This window comes from Entelurus aequoreus, linkage group LG17, assembly GCF_033978785.1.
Source record: "Entelurus aequoreus isolate RoL-2023_Sb linkage group LG17, RoL_Eaeq_v1.1, whole genome shotgun sequence".
Lineage (NCBI taxonomy): Eukaryota > Metazoa > Chordata > Actinopteri > Syngnathiformes > Syngnathidae > Entelurus > Entelurus aequoreus.
In genome coordinates, this window is record NC_084747.1 from 44772601 (window position 1) to 44789134 (window position 16534).

The 16534-nt window shown below is 37.1% G+C and overlaps 1 protein-coding gene across 2 annotated transcripts in view; it reads left to right on the forward strand.

Annotated features, from left to right (window-relative positions):
• ercc8 (excision repair cross-complementation group 8) overlaps window positions 1-15517 on the forward strand; it is a 29674-nt gene extending 14157 nt beyond the window's left edge. For both annotated transcript variants that reach the window (XM_062024266.1, XM_062024267.1), the window contains 4 exons: window positions 1952-2076; window positions 7175-7372; window positions 11280-11366; window positions 14832-15517. In XM_062024266.1, coding sequence (XP_061880250.1) covers window positions 1952-2076; window positions 7175-7372; window positions 11280-11366; window positions 14832-14894 — 473 coding nt within the window. In that variant the 3' untranslated portion in view covers window positions 14895-15517. The remainder of the gene's footprint in view (window positions 1-1951; window positions 2077-7174; window positions 7373-11279; window positions 11367-14831) is intronic.
• Window positions 15518-16534: the final 1017 nt, after the last annotated feature.

Here is a 16534-nt window from a genome sequence, read left to right on the forward strand (position 1 = left end):
CTTAGTAGTTAATTTTTTTTTAAACTAGATTGGCAAATTCTCTGATATACATCTTGTTTTCATTTATTTATTTAATACATTATTTTATATAACTTTTGCATGACTTAGTTTTGGTCAATTATTATGTATTTTTATTTATTTATAATTGTATTTTAAATTAAAGTTCAATCAATCAATCAATCAATGTTTATTTATATAGCCCTAAATCACAAAAGTCTCAAAGGGCTGCACAAGCCACAACGACATCCTCGGCACAGAGCCCACACAAGGGACGTCAATGTGAATGACTATGAGAAACCTTGGACCGCATATGTGGGTAGCCCCCCCCCCTCTAAGTACAGTCCCTAGTGGATCCATATAACAGTGAGAGTCTAGTCCATAGTGGGGCCAGCAAGAGACCATCCCGAGCGGAGACAGGTCAGTAGCGCAGAGACGTCCCCAACCGATGCACAGGCGTGCAGTCCACCCCGGGTCCCAACTCTGGACAGCCAGCACCTCATCTATGGTCACCGGAACCGGAATAACCCGGCGAAGTTAGATTGGGAAATTATTTAATTTAAATGTTGTTTTATTTATATATCATTTTATATATGTTTTTACATTACTTTGTTTGGGTCTGTTATGTATTTCTTCCATTTAGAATTTTCATAATTTTAAAGGCTATGCACAGAGAACGGTATGAATACTTTTAAGAAGGATCTGAGGGAACACAATTGGGTCAATATGTACAGTGAAAATGATGTAGATGAAGCATATGTTTTTTTTTTTAAAAATATTATTGATATATTATTATTATGATGCTTTATGACAAACTTTGTCCATGGAAACAACTTAGTATAGAAGCAGAAGAAAAACAATCAAACATGGATGACAAAGGGACTGACAAATGCTTCTAACAAAAAGAAGACATTATATAGAACATTTATAACACAAAGATCTACAGGGACAGAAAATAAGTACAACAAATATAATAATAAGCTACAAACATGTAGGAAAGAATATTAGTCATTTATTAGAGCAACATGGGGCATCCTAACGAGTATCATTAAAAATTGTGCTGAGAAGGATTACCCTTTATACTTTTCAGACGGAAACATAAAAAATGGCAATATGAAAGAAGTGGTTGAAAGCATAGCTACTTTGTAAATATTGGACCAGATCTGGAGGAAAATATTCCAGTTCCCAACTATATGTTCCTCCATGTTGAGGAAATAATCAAAATTGTAAATACATGTAAATCCAAGACCCCAACTGATTGTAACGGAATTGATATGGAAACGATAAAAAAGGTCAGTGAAGACATTTCAGAACTTTTAACTATATAACTTGCTACCCAAGATTGTACAACAATTCTTCTTAACAAAAAAAGGCAAACATAACCTTAGAGAAAAATCTAATTTAAAACATCTGTATGCACGTACAACATATAAGACCTTTTAGTATATCAGTATGTGGATTAAATTATGGAATGGATTAAGCAAGGAAGTCAGACAAAGTACTAATATGATAAAGTTTGAGAAACTGGTCAAACTCAAAAGTGTTCACAACGTACAAAAAAGAAGAATATTGATAAATATTTTGAACCTTGTTTAAAAATTAGATAATCTTATTGATCTCATTATGTGAACCATAAATTACTTAACTATTTATTTATGAGAACCTTATTTATTGTTATTTATGTATTTAATATTTATTTACTTATTAATTTGTTTATTTATTTATTCACGGTTGTGTTACAGATTGAGTAGTTACAAATGTGTTAGAAATTGCTATGATATGAAAAGAGTTAGGATTAAATAAACTCTCTTACTCCTTTTTGGACATGCAGTAATGAAAAACAAAATTTGTGATGTATTGTAATTGTATGCATGTAACCATCTTTTTACTCGCTGATGATCAGGTATGTAAAATCGTTTTTGCAATGTCTAATGTGTTTCCTGTCACTCCCCAGTGAACACAGCCCACAATGGCAGAGTAAATGGCCTCTGCTTCACAAGCGACGGCCTGTACCTCCTCACGTCTGGGACTGATGACCGCATGCGACTATGGAACAGTGCCACAGGGGAAAACACACTGGTATGGTATGGTTTGATGTGTGTGTGCATGTGTGTTTGCTTGACTATGAGTATAGAGTATGAAAAACTACCCAGGCTTATGTATAACATAGTTTTGTACTTACCCTGGCACCATTAATACGCTATGCCTCAATCCTGGGGAAACCATGCAATTGCCCTGATCTCTAATCACAGCCTCCTTTTTAAATTTCCTGCTCCACCGGCTTGTGCTGCAGTTGCCATGGTGTGTTTTTTTTTGTTCCACCTGACACCGTCTAACTTACAAGGTAGAAGATTTTTTTCTCATGGGAACACACCGCAAGACCCTAGCTGGATCCTATAGGCAGGTGAAGCTGTGGGAATTTCTCGGGCACAGTTCAACCAGAAATGTGTTACACTGTTCCAGAACTTGTTTTAATAAACACATTTTTGTTTGCTGGGGGTAAGACCAGGGTTCTCTGAATGTTATTCCACACCAAACTCATTCAAGCATGCCTTTATGGGTCTTGCATTTCCCTTAGTGCTCCCACAAAGCTGGAGGCATACTGTATCAGGGTATCTGCGGGGTCTTAAAAAGTCTTAAATCCAATAATTGTCATGACTTGATTCTTGGGGTTTGCTTCTCCGGAAGGCAAAGGAAAATTGGCGCGGGCAAGGCGTGAATTTAAATACATGATTTATTTTTTAACACTAATAAACTACAAAAAAAAAGAAGCAAACAAATGGCGCGCACAAAGGCGGAAATACAAACTTGACTAAGAAACAAAAGACATGCACGTGGGCACAAAAACTATGAACAAAGAAACAACAACACTAACTGTGGTCTTAATAAACAAAACTTACTTGGCATGAGAAAACATGAAAAAGAGCAGCATGGATCATCAGAGTGTGAATGTGTGAGGACGCCAGGACGAACAACAGAAACAGACAGATTTAAATAGTGACGTGATCAGTGAAAACAGGTGCGTGACTCGAAACGTGAAACAGGTGTGTGACAAGACAGGTGAAAACTAATGGGTGACCATGGAAACCAAACCAAACAAGGAAGTGCAACCAGGAACTAAAAAGAGTCCAAAAAACAAACACATGGCCAAAACAAAAACATGAACAGACATGACGCATGACCAAAACAAAAACATGAACAGACATGACAATAATTTGAATTTAAGGCCTTAAAATGTCTAAAATTTAGAGATGTCCGATAATGGCTTTTTTGCCGATATTCCGATATTGTCCAACTCTTAATTGCCGATACCGATATCAACCGATACCGATATATACAGTTGTAGAATTAACACATTATTATGCCTAATTTTGTTTTGATGCCCCGCTGGATGCATTAAACAATGTAACAAGGTTTTCCAAAATAAGAGAACAACTTCAACTCAATTTATGGAAAAAAGTGCCAACATGGCACTGCCATATTTATTATTGAAGTCACAAAGTGCATTATTTTTTTTAACATGCCTCAAAACAGCAGCTTGGAATTTGGGACATGCTCTCCCTGAGAGAGCATTAGGAGGTTGAGGTGGGCGGGGTTAGGGGGGGCGGGGTTGATGTAGGGGGTAGGGGGATACAGGGGGGTGTATATTGTAGCGTCCCGGAAGAGTTAGTGCTGCAAGGGGTTCTGGGTATTTGTTATGTTACGGTGCGGATGTTCTCCCAAAATGTTTGTCATTCTTGTTTGGTGTGGGTTCACAGTGTGGCGCATATTTGTAACAGTGTTAAAGTTGTTTATACGGATACCCTCAGTGTGACCTGTATGGCTGTTGACCAAGTATGCATTGCATTCACTTGTGTGTGTGAAAAGCCGTAGATATTATGTGATTGGGCCGGCACGCAAAGGCAGGGCCTTCAAGGTTTATTGAAGGTACTTCTCCCTACGTCCGTGTACATAGCGGCGTTTTAAAAAGTCATAAATTTTACTTATTGAAACCGATACCGATAATTTCCGATATTACATTTTAAAGCATTTATCGACATCCCTACTAAAATTCTCCTAAAATCTCATAAAAGGTCTTAAAAAATTATGATTTTAAAAAAGTCTTAAAAATCTATTGACGTTACTTTTATTTAAAACATGCATCAACTTCAGTCTCGCTTTGAAATGTTTAGATTTTTGAGGACGCTATAGTAACTACACAGCGGAACTAACTGTGCTGCCCGGTCAGAATTTATCGAACACCACCAGCTATTGCTGTGCGCGTGCAACTGTGTGTTGACAGCTTAGTTAGCATAGCAGCGGAGAAAACTTAACGAAAGCCCACAGCAAAGCCAAATTACTTGCATAAGATGGCCAAGTAAAAGTTCAAAGATTTGTGTCCCCTGAACAATCGGTGGATGGAAACGTATAAAGTGTTTAGTACTCAGATGTGCAGCCATCGAGGAAGGAAGCGTTTGTATACATGGCGGTGAAAGTGAATGGAATGATAATGTAAAAGTCAAAAAGCCGGGATAAGTCCGTGTCAAAAGATGCTGAAACGCCACAAACACTTGCACAACTTTACAAAGATAAACGTAACCCCCCCAAAGGAGTGTTATGTGGGTTAAATGGCGCCAATTGCCGAAGGAGATCAATATGAGATGTTTAGTAGTGAAATCACACTATCACATACAGTAAGCACACACTAATTTCTCTGTGGTAGTAGTGTACTCCGCAGTAAAACTATTAAAAAAAAGACCAAATTTTCTTATATTATTTCTGTTGTTTGTTCCAATCATTTCGAGTCAGCTTCTCATGCCTAATCTTTTCTCCAAGTTTATACAGCAACCGACATTAAAAGTGGTTGCCTGTTTAGTGTTTACACTCATCTTATTGTGTGGTGAGGAAAGCAATGGAGATTTGCGAATGTCATCTTGTCATGCCTAAATAAAAACTAATCTTTGTGTATTAGCAATATGATTTCAAAAAAAGTTACAAAAAACAAGTAAAAATGTATCCATACACACCAGATACAAAATGAGCTGAGCACATTTGAATGTTATCCACATTATTCACATCCAAATTCTGTTTGAGGCTTCCCATCCATCCATTTTCTACCGCTTATCCCTTTCGGGTTCGCGGGGGGTGCTGGAGCCTATCTCAGCTACAATCGGGCGGAAGGCCGGGTACACCCTGGACAAGTCGCCACCTCATCGCAGGGCCAACACAGATAGACAACGTTCACATTCTCAGGCCAATTTAGTGTTTCCAATCAACCTATCCCCAGGTGCATGTCTTTGGAAGTGGGAAGAAGCCGGAGTAACCGGTGATAACCCACGCAGTCACGGAGAGAATATGCTAATTATACACAGAAAGACCCTGAGTTCGGGAATTGAACCCAGGACCTTCTTATTGTGAGGCACGAGCACTAACTTTTATTCTGCTGTGCTGGACATAAAGGGCAAATAAAATACAATTAAATCGAAACCAATTTTAGGAAAACATTTAAATATTTGATTTATAGTTACACTGCCCTCCTGTGTTTGTGCCTGACTATAATTGTGATTAAAATTGAAACATTCAATGATAATTTTAAGTATGAGTGTTTTGAACAACCTTTGAAACCTTTTTGAAATGTTTTAGTTATAAATTACTTTCCCACAAATTAGAGATGTCCGATAACATCTGACTGCCGATATTATCGGCCGATAAATGCTTTAAAATGTAATGTCGGAAATTGTTGGTATCGGTTTCAAAATTATCGGTATCGGTTTCAAAAAGTAAAATTTATGACTTTTTAAAACGCCGCTGTGTACACGGACGTAGGGAGAAGTACAGAGCGCCAATAAACCTTAAAGGCACTGTCTTTGCGTGCCGGCCCAGTCACATAATATCTACGGCTTTTCACACACACAAGTGAATGCAAGGCATACTTGGTCAACAGCCATACAGGTCACACTGAGGATGACCGTATAAACAACTTTAACACTGTTACAAATATGCGCCACACTGTGAACCCACACCATACAAGAATGACAAACACATTTCGGGAGAACATCCGCACCGTAACACAACATAAACACAACAAAACAAATACGCAGAATCCTTTGCAGCACTAACTCTTCCGGGACACTACAATATAAACCCCCACTACCCCCCCCCCCCCACCTCAACCCCCCAACCCCGCCCACCTCAACCTCCTCATGCTCTCTCAGGGAGAGCATGTCCCAAATTCCAAGCTGCTGTTTTGAGGCATGTTAAAAAAAATAATGCACTTTGTGACTTCAATAATACATGTGGCAGTGCCATGTTGACAATTGTTTCCATAACTTGAGTTGATTAATTTTGGAAAACCTTCTTACATTGTTTAATGCATCCAGCGGGGCATCACAACAAAATTAGGCATAATAATGTGTTAATTCCACGACTGTACATATCGGTATCGGTTGATATCGGAATTGGTAATTAAGAGTTGGACAATATCGGAATATCGGATATCGGCAAAAAAGCCATTATCGGACATCTCTACCACAAATGAAATAATCTAATAAGTAATCATTATCACAGGAGGCTGCAATATATATCACAACATACATTTTTGGCGGCATCGCCCATCCCTAATACAGTACAATGTGTATTTATTTCTGTAAGCTCTTCTACTTCTAAACAGCAGCACACGAAAGGGTTAAAATTAGACAAAACAATCACCCCTACTTTGTTGCCTGTGCAATTGTTTTATTTTTTACAAATACACCACCCTGATGTTTGACCCTGTATGTCGGATTAACTTGAAATTGTTCACACAGCTAAATGCATCCCACTGTAACTTTAGGGTGTTTAGCCAGATCACAACGGAATTTGGTACATACCTTTAGGGGACGCGACGCGTGTACAATTTTTCAAAAGATTAGTTGAAAAGCCATCAAGTCGTCCAAGTCAACTTTGCCCATGCTCCCAGTGCCACCCACACTGGTTTAAATGTAACTTAGATAATGGGTTTCACTATGTAAAGCGCTTTGAGTCACTAGAGAAAAGCGCTATATAAATGTATTTCACTTCACATCTGTGTTACATGTATGCCAACACGTCCTCCACTGCGCACAAATGTCATTAATGTCAATTACAGTCTTGTGGAAAAAAAGGACACCCCATGGGTAGCAATCCTACAGATGAACCCTGTGCACTTTCACCCTTCCAGGTGAACTACGGGAAGGTCAGCAACCAGAGCCGTAAGAGGCGTCAGCTCACCGTGTCTCAAGGCTGCAGTCCAGAGTTTGCGTTTGTGCCCTGCGGCACCTCGGTCGCAGTGTACGCCCTCCACACGGGCGAGCTGGTGACCACGTTAAGGGGCCACTACAACCAGGTGGACTGCTGCGAGTTTCACCCACACTACCAGGTGAGACAAGCAGGGCGCAGCGCTGCTATTTTTATCTTGATTGCAAGAAAGTTGTCACGACTTGATGGTCATGACTCATTATAAACACATTTTTACACATCAAAAATATGTCCATCCCATGCTTCATACATGGGTTTTGTTTGAACTAATAAGGCTGAAAGAATGCGGTCAAGCAGCTTGTCACTCGCAGATAAAGGCTGAAGTGCTGCTCTGTGCTTACCCTCCTTGCTGCATTGCCATTTTTAAGCTCCTTTATCACTTTGCTTATGTCCTCATTGTACATGTATTTACTGTACATATTGGTGAAGCAACAACATCGCCTTTGTACTTACACTAATTGATCATTCAATTTGTGTGGGATTGTTGTGGTGGATTGTCCGAAGCTTAAGCAGGCAACAAAAGTAGTTTAGTACAACAAATTTATTTACCCATTATCAGAAGTGCAGGTTGAATTGAGTTGTCCGTGCAAGCAGACACAATGTACTCCGGAGAACACAAGACACACACAAGCCAAAATCACTCTCGAGTCCCGGTCTTCTGCCATTTTTTATATGTCTCTTGTGCGTCACTGTTTTTATCTCATGCGTCATGATTGTTTTTGCAACATCCTTGGACTCCCCAATCATACCCAAACAACCAAAACATTCTGTAGACAGGTTGGCACGACTTAATATTCACTTTTGTCCCACACCCGGGGACACAGAATAGAAGAGAAATCAAATGAGCATACATTCTTGACAGACATGAAATATAGGTCAAAGGTCAGAAATTCTACTACATTGTCTACATTTATATTATTTTTTTGTTTATTATATACAGCAGGGGTCCCCAAACTTTTTGACCTGGGGGCCACATTGGGTTAAGAAAATAAATAGCCCGGGCCCTGGCTATATATATACATATATATATATATATATATATATATATATATATATATATATATATAGCCCGGGCCCTGGCCACATTTTATATATATATATATATATATATATATATATATATATATATATATATATATATATATATATATATATATATATATATATATATATATATATATATATATATATATAATATGTATCATTGCAGATTAGACAAACTGCCTTTTCCTTACACTGAACAAAAAAAGTCATATGTCCACTGTAGTTTAAAAACTCGACACTCGGGGTCTACTTTACGTTTCCCCAACGATTTGGCCACATTTTTTTCCCTCGTGCACTAATTGACTGAAAGAGCGTGATGACGTCACGTTATCAATAGGAAAATGCATTTTTGGACAATATGATTTGCAGCAGCGGCTAGGAGACCCCGAGAGTGACAGGTGGTAGAAAATGGATTGATGGGCTAGAAAGGACAGATTAAAAAAAATTCTAATTAAAAAAATATAAATATAATTTTTTTTTTTTTTTACTCGGGACTATCCGCGGGCCGGATTTTGGACGCTGGTGGGCCGGATTTGGCCCGCAGGCTGTAGTTTGGGGACTCCTGATATACGGTATGAATGTGAATTCGGTTCAAATTAGGGCTGTCATGATTGTTTGTTTTAATCACACTTTATAATTTGGATTAATCATTATTAATCACAGGTTATAACTTGAGAGGCTTTGGATATTTCTCATTGCCGAGAGCTCAAACCACTCGTAAATGTTTTTGTGTGTCTGTATGCGGAGTAAAACTATGGAACAAACTGGACTTACAACACAAGCAATGCCAAACTATTAATCGATTTAGACTATTATACAAACATGGGGTCTGGTTCAAATATAGAGATGAGGGTCTTTAATTTGACCTGCTGTTGTACTCTGTCTCAAAGTGTTAACATGTGCTCAATGTTTCCTTACCATTATTGCTATGTTGTCTATTACCATTGTTGGCATTTTGTCTATTACCAATGTTGGTATAATCATTATTCCTACATTGTTGATACAAATTATTGTTACAGTGTAATAATTATTGTTACCTGTGATAATGCCACTAGGATACAACATCTGTATTATAATCCTTAAACAAAGTAACAGTGAACTCATGTGAATAATCACTGAATGGGGGTTGGATTAAATAAATCATCTTCTTCGCACTCCCTTTCAGGCAAAACTGGACAATCATGCATTACATACTATACATTACCTTTTGCACTATATTAATTTATATTATTATGTGTTGTCAACTTTGTACTTTTTTATGTCATTGCCTGAAATAAATGAATAATGAATGAATAACTAGCTTGTATAATTTAAATTAACTTAAAAAAAAAGAGTCCAATGTTTGGGCACAAATGTAATTTTATTTTCAGAATGTCATACAGGAGCAGTACTTAAATGTTTTACTTGAGTGCACTACATTTATTTGCTCAAAACTTGGTAACAGTTTTATCTAAAGTCCCATCTGAGTGTATTTTAAAGTAAAATTTACAGTAGGAGTCTTCTCATTCATGTGCATTAACCTGATCCCTGACCATATAACAACCCCCGTCGCCTTTCAGTTAAATTAAAGGAGCATAAAATAAATTGCGCAATTAATCTGCATAATTACATGATTAATGTGGTCATTTTGTGTGATTAATCATGAGTTAACTTGTCATTTTTTAACAGTCATAGTTCAAATGCAAAGGATGGTGGTTAGGTATTTCTCAAAGGTGCCCCCAATACATTTTGGTGACCTCATAAAATGTAAATACAATACAATAATAAATTAAAAGATAATAAATGATAAATGGGTTATACTTGTATAGCGCTTTTCTACCTTCAAGGTACTCAAAGCGCTTTGACAGTATTTCCACATTCATCCATTCACACACTCATTTCACACACTGATGGCGGGAGCTGCCATGCAAGGCGCTAACCAGCAGCCATCAGGAGCAAGGGTGAAGTGTCTTGCCCAAGGACACAACGGACGTGACTAGGATGGTAGAAGGTGGGGATTGAACCCCAGTAACCAGCAACCCTCCGATTGCTGGCACGGCCACTCTACCAACTTCGCCACGCCGCCGCAAAAGATGCCTTTTGCAAATGTAATACATTAAAAATAAAATAATAAAACATTGAAATGAAATAAAATATGTTTTCTTAACAATTGCTACCACTATAAATGCATACAAGTGTTGTTTTATTATTATTATTATTCTTAGTAGTAGTAATAATATTATTGGTGCTATTACTGGTATATCACTATTATCATTTGCATATTCCTGTATTTATACTTTTGTATTTTTTGCATTATATATTTGTATTACAGTATGTGTTATTTTTTAATTATTGTAACCTTTTTTTTTTTTTTTTTTGCTATTTTCTCTACTTTTATCTTCGTTGTGCACCATTTCAGTTCTGTTGGGCTTACGTACATAATGAAGCTGACTTTGTAATCAAAACAAACGAACAAGCAAACTTGTCTTAATAATATAATGTAATTAGTTCATATGGTGAATTAACATTGCATGAACTCCTTGCATCATCAACCCTCTTGCACATCATCTTTATTGTATCTTAAGGGAAGGATTGTGTAATAAACATTGTTTTAACCTCTTTTTTTAATCATTTACTAGACCTGTCAAAGTGTAACAGCATTTAGATTATTCAGAGTTGTTTTTGTCTTGCTTAGTTAATTTTTTAATAATTTAGAATTATTTTTTTTATTTGTATTTATTGAAAGTCAACTGTCCACATTAAGTGTACGCAGAAGATGCAATTTCACACAGTTTTATTCACAGTACGCAAACACTGGCAGTAATTTAAATGTACCTTTTCGAAGTTCACATTCTTATAACTCCGTCAAACGTCCTCACATGGCCTTGTAATTTGTTGTGCTTGTAAGAGCTTCATCACTCAAACAAGGTCAAGTTTCAAACACTAAAAGGGCAGTAAAAAGGGACAACATGCGTCACAATAATGTGTCTGTTCATGTTGTGTAGGAGCTGTACAGTGCAGGTAAAGATGGAAACATCCTGGCGTGGGTTCCTGTCCCGCGTGCCCCAGATGTGGAGGAGTCGTCATCTGAGGTGACATTACTTTACAAGGCTCTGTTACCTGTGTATAGTCACCCTTTTTTTGTCTTTAGCACAGTGACATCATCGCACAAAGATGAGTGCTGCAATTCATGTACCTTGATTACACACACGTTGTTTCTCCCTTTTTAAATACCTGTTGTGTGACTCACAGTTCTAGACGCTTCGGATGACAAAATAACAACAATAGGAGGAGGATTTGAATGTTGGCTTTGCATTTCATTATTTTAGAGATGTCCGATAAATGCTTTAAAATGTAATATCGGAAAATATCGGTATCGTTTTTTTAATTATCGGTTTTTGTTGTTGTTTTTTTGGTTTTTCTTTATTAAATCAACATAAAAAACACAAGATACACTTACAATTAGTGCACCAACCCAAAAAACCTCCCTTCCCCATTTACACTCATTCACACAAAAGCGTTCTTTCTTTCTGTTATTAATATTCTGGTTCCTACATTATATATCAAAATATATCAATACAGTCTGCAAGGGATACAGTCCGTAAGCACACATAAATTGTGCGTGCTGCTGGTCCACTAATAGTACTAACCTTTAACAGTTAATTTGACTAATTTTCATTAATTACTAGTTTCTATGTAACTGTTTTTATATTGTTTTACTTTCTTTTTTATTCAAGAAATGTTTTTAAATTTATTTCTCTTATTTTATTTTATTAATTTTTAAAAAAAGGACCTTATCTTCACCACACCTGGTTGTCCAAATTAGGCATAATAATGTGTTAATTCCACGACTGTATATATCGGTATCGGTAATTAAAAGTTGGACAATATCGGATATCAGCAAAATAGCCATTATCGGACATCCCTAATTATTTTTATCTATTACCGACAAAATGATGAATAACTACTTTCATGACATCATCGCACAAAGATGAGTGCTGCAATTCATGTACCTTAATTACACACACGTTGTTTCTTCCTTTTTAAATACCTGTTGTGTGACTCACAGTTCTAGACACTTCGGATGACAAAATAACAACAATAGGAGGAGGATTTAAACGTTGGCTTTGCATTTCATTATTTTTATCTATTTCCGACAAAATGATGAATAACTAGTTTCAGAATAAGACGTAAAGCCCAATTAGCGGAAAGAGAATATTTACGGTGTCCATTTTGTGAGGCAGAAATTATTTTTTCACCTTAGAAAATAATATGATTGAGTAAATTAATCTATTCCAGAGTAAAACTTCATCATGAAACCTTTGTAATTGTACAAGTAATGTTTAAAATTACACTTTAACATTCTCAAATGTCAGAAGTATAAACAAGTGAAATATTGACACTAAAAGTAAAATAGAGTAAAACTACTCAGCCTTTGAAGATGAGTCATTTAGCATGGTAGTCGCATCAGTTTAGTCCAGGGGTCGGCAACCCAAAATGTTGAAAGAGCCATATTGGACCAAAAATACAAAAAAGTAATCTGTCTGGAGCCGCAAAAAATTAAAATATTTATATATGTGTTATAGTGATGGCAACACATGATGTAAGTGTCTAAGTAGTTATATTAGCCTACTATCAAAATGACTATGTGTCGCAGGCTGACGCAAATCTTTGTTGACAGAAATGTTGAAATGTAATATTTATTCTACACATTTTTACAACATCCATCCATCCATCCATCTTCTACCGCTTATTCCCTTCGGGGTCGCGGGGGGCGCTGGAGCCTATCTCAGCTACAATCGGGCGGAACGCGGGGTACACCCTGGACAAGTCGCCACCTCATCGCAGGGCATTGGAAATCATTAATAAAACTTCTCAGAGGGTGAGATAACTCTTGGAAATGACTGTCTTAGAATGGCCAACGTTATAGATGTGTGTGTGTCCAAGTTAAAGGAAACAGCAGGCTGTCTACTTCTAATGGATTTATTACAATCTTTGCAAGCTGGGCAATGTTTGCTGTGGTCTGGAACAACATGGCACACAAACAGTGCAGAAATGCAGCCAATATTACATACAGATAATGTATGATGAGGTGGCGACTTGTCCAGGGTGTACCCCGCCTTCCGCCCGAATGCAGCTGAGATAGGCTCCAGCACCCCCCGCGACCCCAAAAGGGACGAGCGGTAGAGAATGGATGGATGGATAATGTATTATGAGACATGCACATATACATTAACATAAGTAAAATAAATTAAATGAGCTCAAATATACCTACACACGAGGCATAATGATGTAAAATGTACATACATCTAGCCTAAATAGCATGTTAGCATTGATTAGCTTGCAGTCATGCACTCCAATAAGTCAATAATATCAACAAAGCACACCATTGTGCATTCACACACAGTATAAAATGTTTGGTGGACAAAATGAGACGAAGAAGGAGTGGCATAAAACACGTCTTTCTGTGGCAGCGTCAGAGAAAGTTGTACATGTAAACAAACTGTTGAGTCACAGTCCACACAACGGTGAGTTCAAGGGCCGCTGAAATTAGTAGGACAAAACGGCGCTCGTCAAATACACTCATCAGTGAAGCATAAACACAAACATATTAAACTGTGGGCTTTCTAACAATTAGGAAGGTTTGTGTCGTGTTTGTCCTCCTACAGAAACCATATTACAACAAAAAATATATTTTTCACCCCATTTTTTTTCGTTTCCATACATTTTTGAAAAAGCTCCAGGGAGCCGCTCAAGAGCCAAATGTGATTCTAGAGCCGCGGGTTGCTGACCCCCGGCTTAGTCAAATTAATGTGTTAAACATAAATGTACTAATCAACCATTCCCTTTCTTATGTCACTGTATATTACATTTAATGTTCTATGGTTATCAGTCTTTTTGTTTTGCCACCAGTTGCGCTGTTTTTTTTTTTTATAGCAATAGAAAAGCAAAACTTGTGGATAGGGTCAAATTGATGTTTCAAACTATATTTTGACTTTCCTAAATACCAGAAATATAAACAGAAGTTAACGATTACTACTAAATACAAGAAAAATAAAAGTAAAGACAAAGCAAGCTTCTCTCGTCATTTCCACGCACTGTGTTGGCATAAAAAAGAAGAAGAAAAAACACAAAAAGGCCAAAGAAAAAGCAATAAGCAACAATGTTCGGTTGAGTCATACCAAAGACTACAAAAAATGGGATACATTCCCTCCCTGCTTGGCACTCAGCATCAAGGGTTGGAATTGGGGGTTAAATCACCAAATGATTCCCGAGTGCGGCCCCCGCTGCTGCTCACTGCTCCCCTCACCTCCCAGGGGGTGAACATGGGGATGGGTCAAATACAGAGGATAATTTCACCACACCCAGTGTGTGTGTGACAATCATTGGGACTTTAACTTTAACTCCCACATTTTACCTTTTGACCATAAATCATGATGAATGAGTCACTCAAGTCCTAGTGAATGATTATGAACATTCATGAAAGACTCCAAGGGATTTTTTAAATTATTATAACCCTCCTTTCCTTTTTTACTATGTGGTATTTTATTTTACAGCATGCTCCTGGCCGGTCATCGGTCAATCCCGCCTTTCAGGACACGTGGAGTGATGAAGACTAACGACGGCCTTCGCAAATTTCACCTCTAAGATAGAAGACACTCCTGCATATCACTCTATGTGGACGCTTCCACCAAGTTTCACAGAAAGTGGAATAGCTATCCCCACACACACACACACACACACACACACACACTACTGTTGTGATGCGGTGATTATGGCATGGACATATTTCCAGGAGAGTGACATTTTAGTTGTTTAGACAGCGAGAGGGCTGTCATATATGCATATGTGACTGTGAGATTCCTAGTATTACATGTTTTTTTTCATGTGTACCTCAAAAGCAGGGCGTGACATTGCGTTGACAAACTAATTGTCATTACCAGTACTCATTTGCATGTGTGTTTGTCGGTGGGTCCTGTATGTTGAAACTGGAGCACCTCCTTTACTTCATTTTAACATGTTGCCTTTTGTAACAATGTTTGAACCAGTTTCACTCTTGATTCACAATAGAACTTTTAAAATCCTGTATCACTGAAACTAAATTGTTGTTACTCATGGAAACGCATGAAAAATGTGGAAACCGTACAATGCCACATTTTTGTGTTTTATAAATTCCAACAAATCCCTCTTTTTGTACTTTTTTCTAATATGTGTCTCATTTTGATTAAATGGCTGAGCTCAAGCGGACACATATACTGATTCTCATTCCTTTTATATGTACCGGTATACTTGTGGAGTTACGGAGACATATTCAGTTCAGTTCAGTTTCAGTTTATTTCCAACATGCATACGATACAATGTAATGCATCACACAGTTCCAGTTGTTTCATTACAGCACGTCCGAAAAGGAGTTGGAAGAAGCAGAGCTTATTTAATCCTACCGCTTTTCATACCATAACAATTTTTATCCAATTTCCTTGTTCTCTGTAACAGAACAGTGAATAAATAAATAATATACCATAGTAAGCGTACAAATATTAAATACATAAATAATATTTGTGTCATAGTTAGAGATGTACGATCGGCCTGCCGATATTATTGGCCGATAAATACTTTAAAATATAATATCGGAAATTATCGGTATTGTTTTTTGTTTTTTTTTATCGGTATATGTTTTGTTTTTGTTTTTTTTGTTTGTTTTTTAATTAAATCAACATAAAAAAACACAAGATACACTTACAATTAGTGCACCAACCCAAAAAACCTCCCTCCCCCATTTACACTCATTCACACTCATTCACACAAAAGGGTTGTTTCTTTCTGTTATTAATATTCTGGTTCCTACATTATATATCAATATATATCAATACAGTCTGCAAGGGATACAGTCCGTAAGCACACATGATTGTGCGTGCTGCTGGTCCACAAATAGTACTAACCTTTAACAGTTAATTTGAATAATTTTCATTAATTACTAGTTTCTATGTAACTGTTTTTATATTGTTTTACTTTCTTTTTTATTCAAGAAAATGTTTTTAATTTATTTATCTTATTTTATTTTATTTTATTTTTTTAAGAGGACCTTATCTTCACCATACCTGGTTGTCCAAATTAGGCATAATAATGTGTTAATTCCACGACTGTATATATCAGTATCGGTTGATATCGGTATCTGTAATTAAAGAGTTGGACAATATCGGATATCGGCAAAAAAACATTATCGGACATCCCTAGTCATAGTACATTTGTAGTACATATT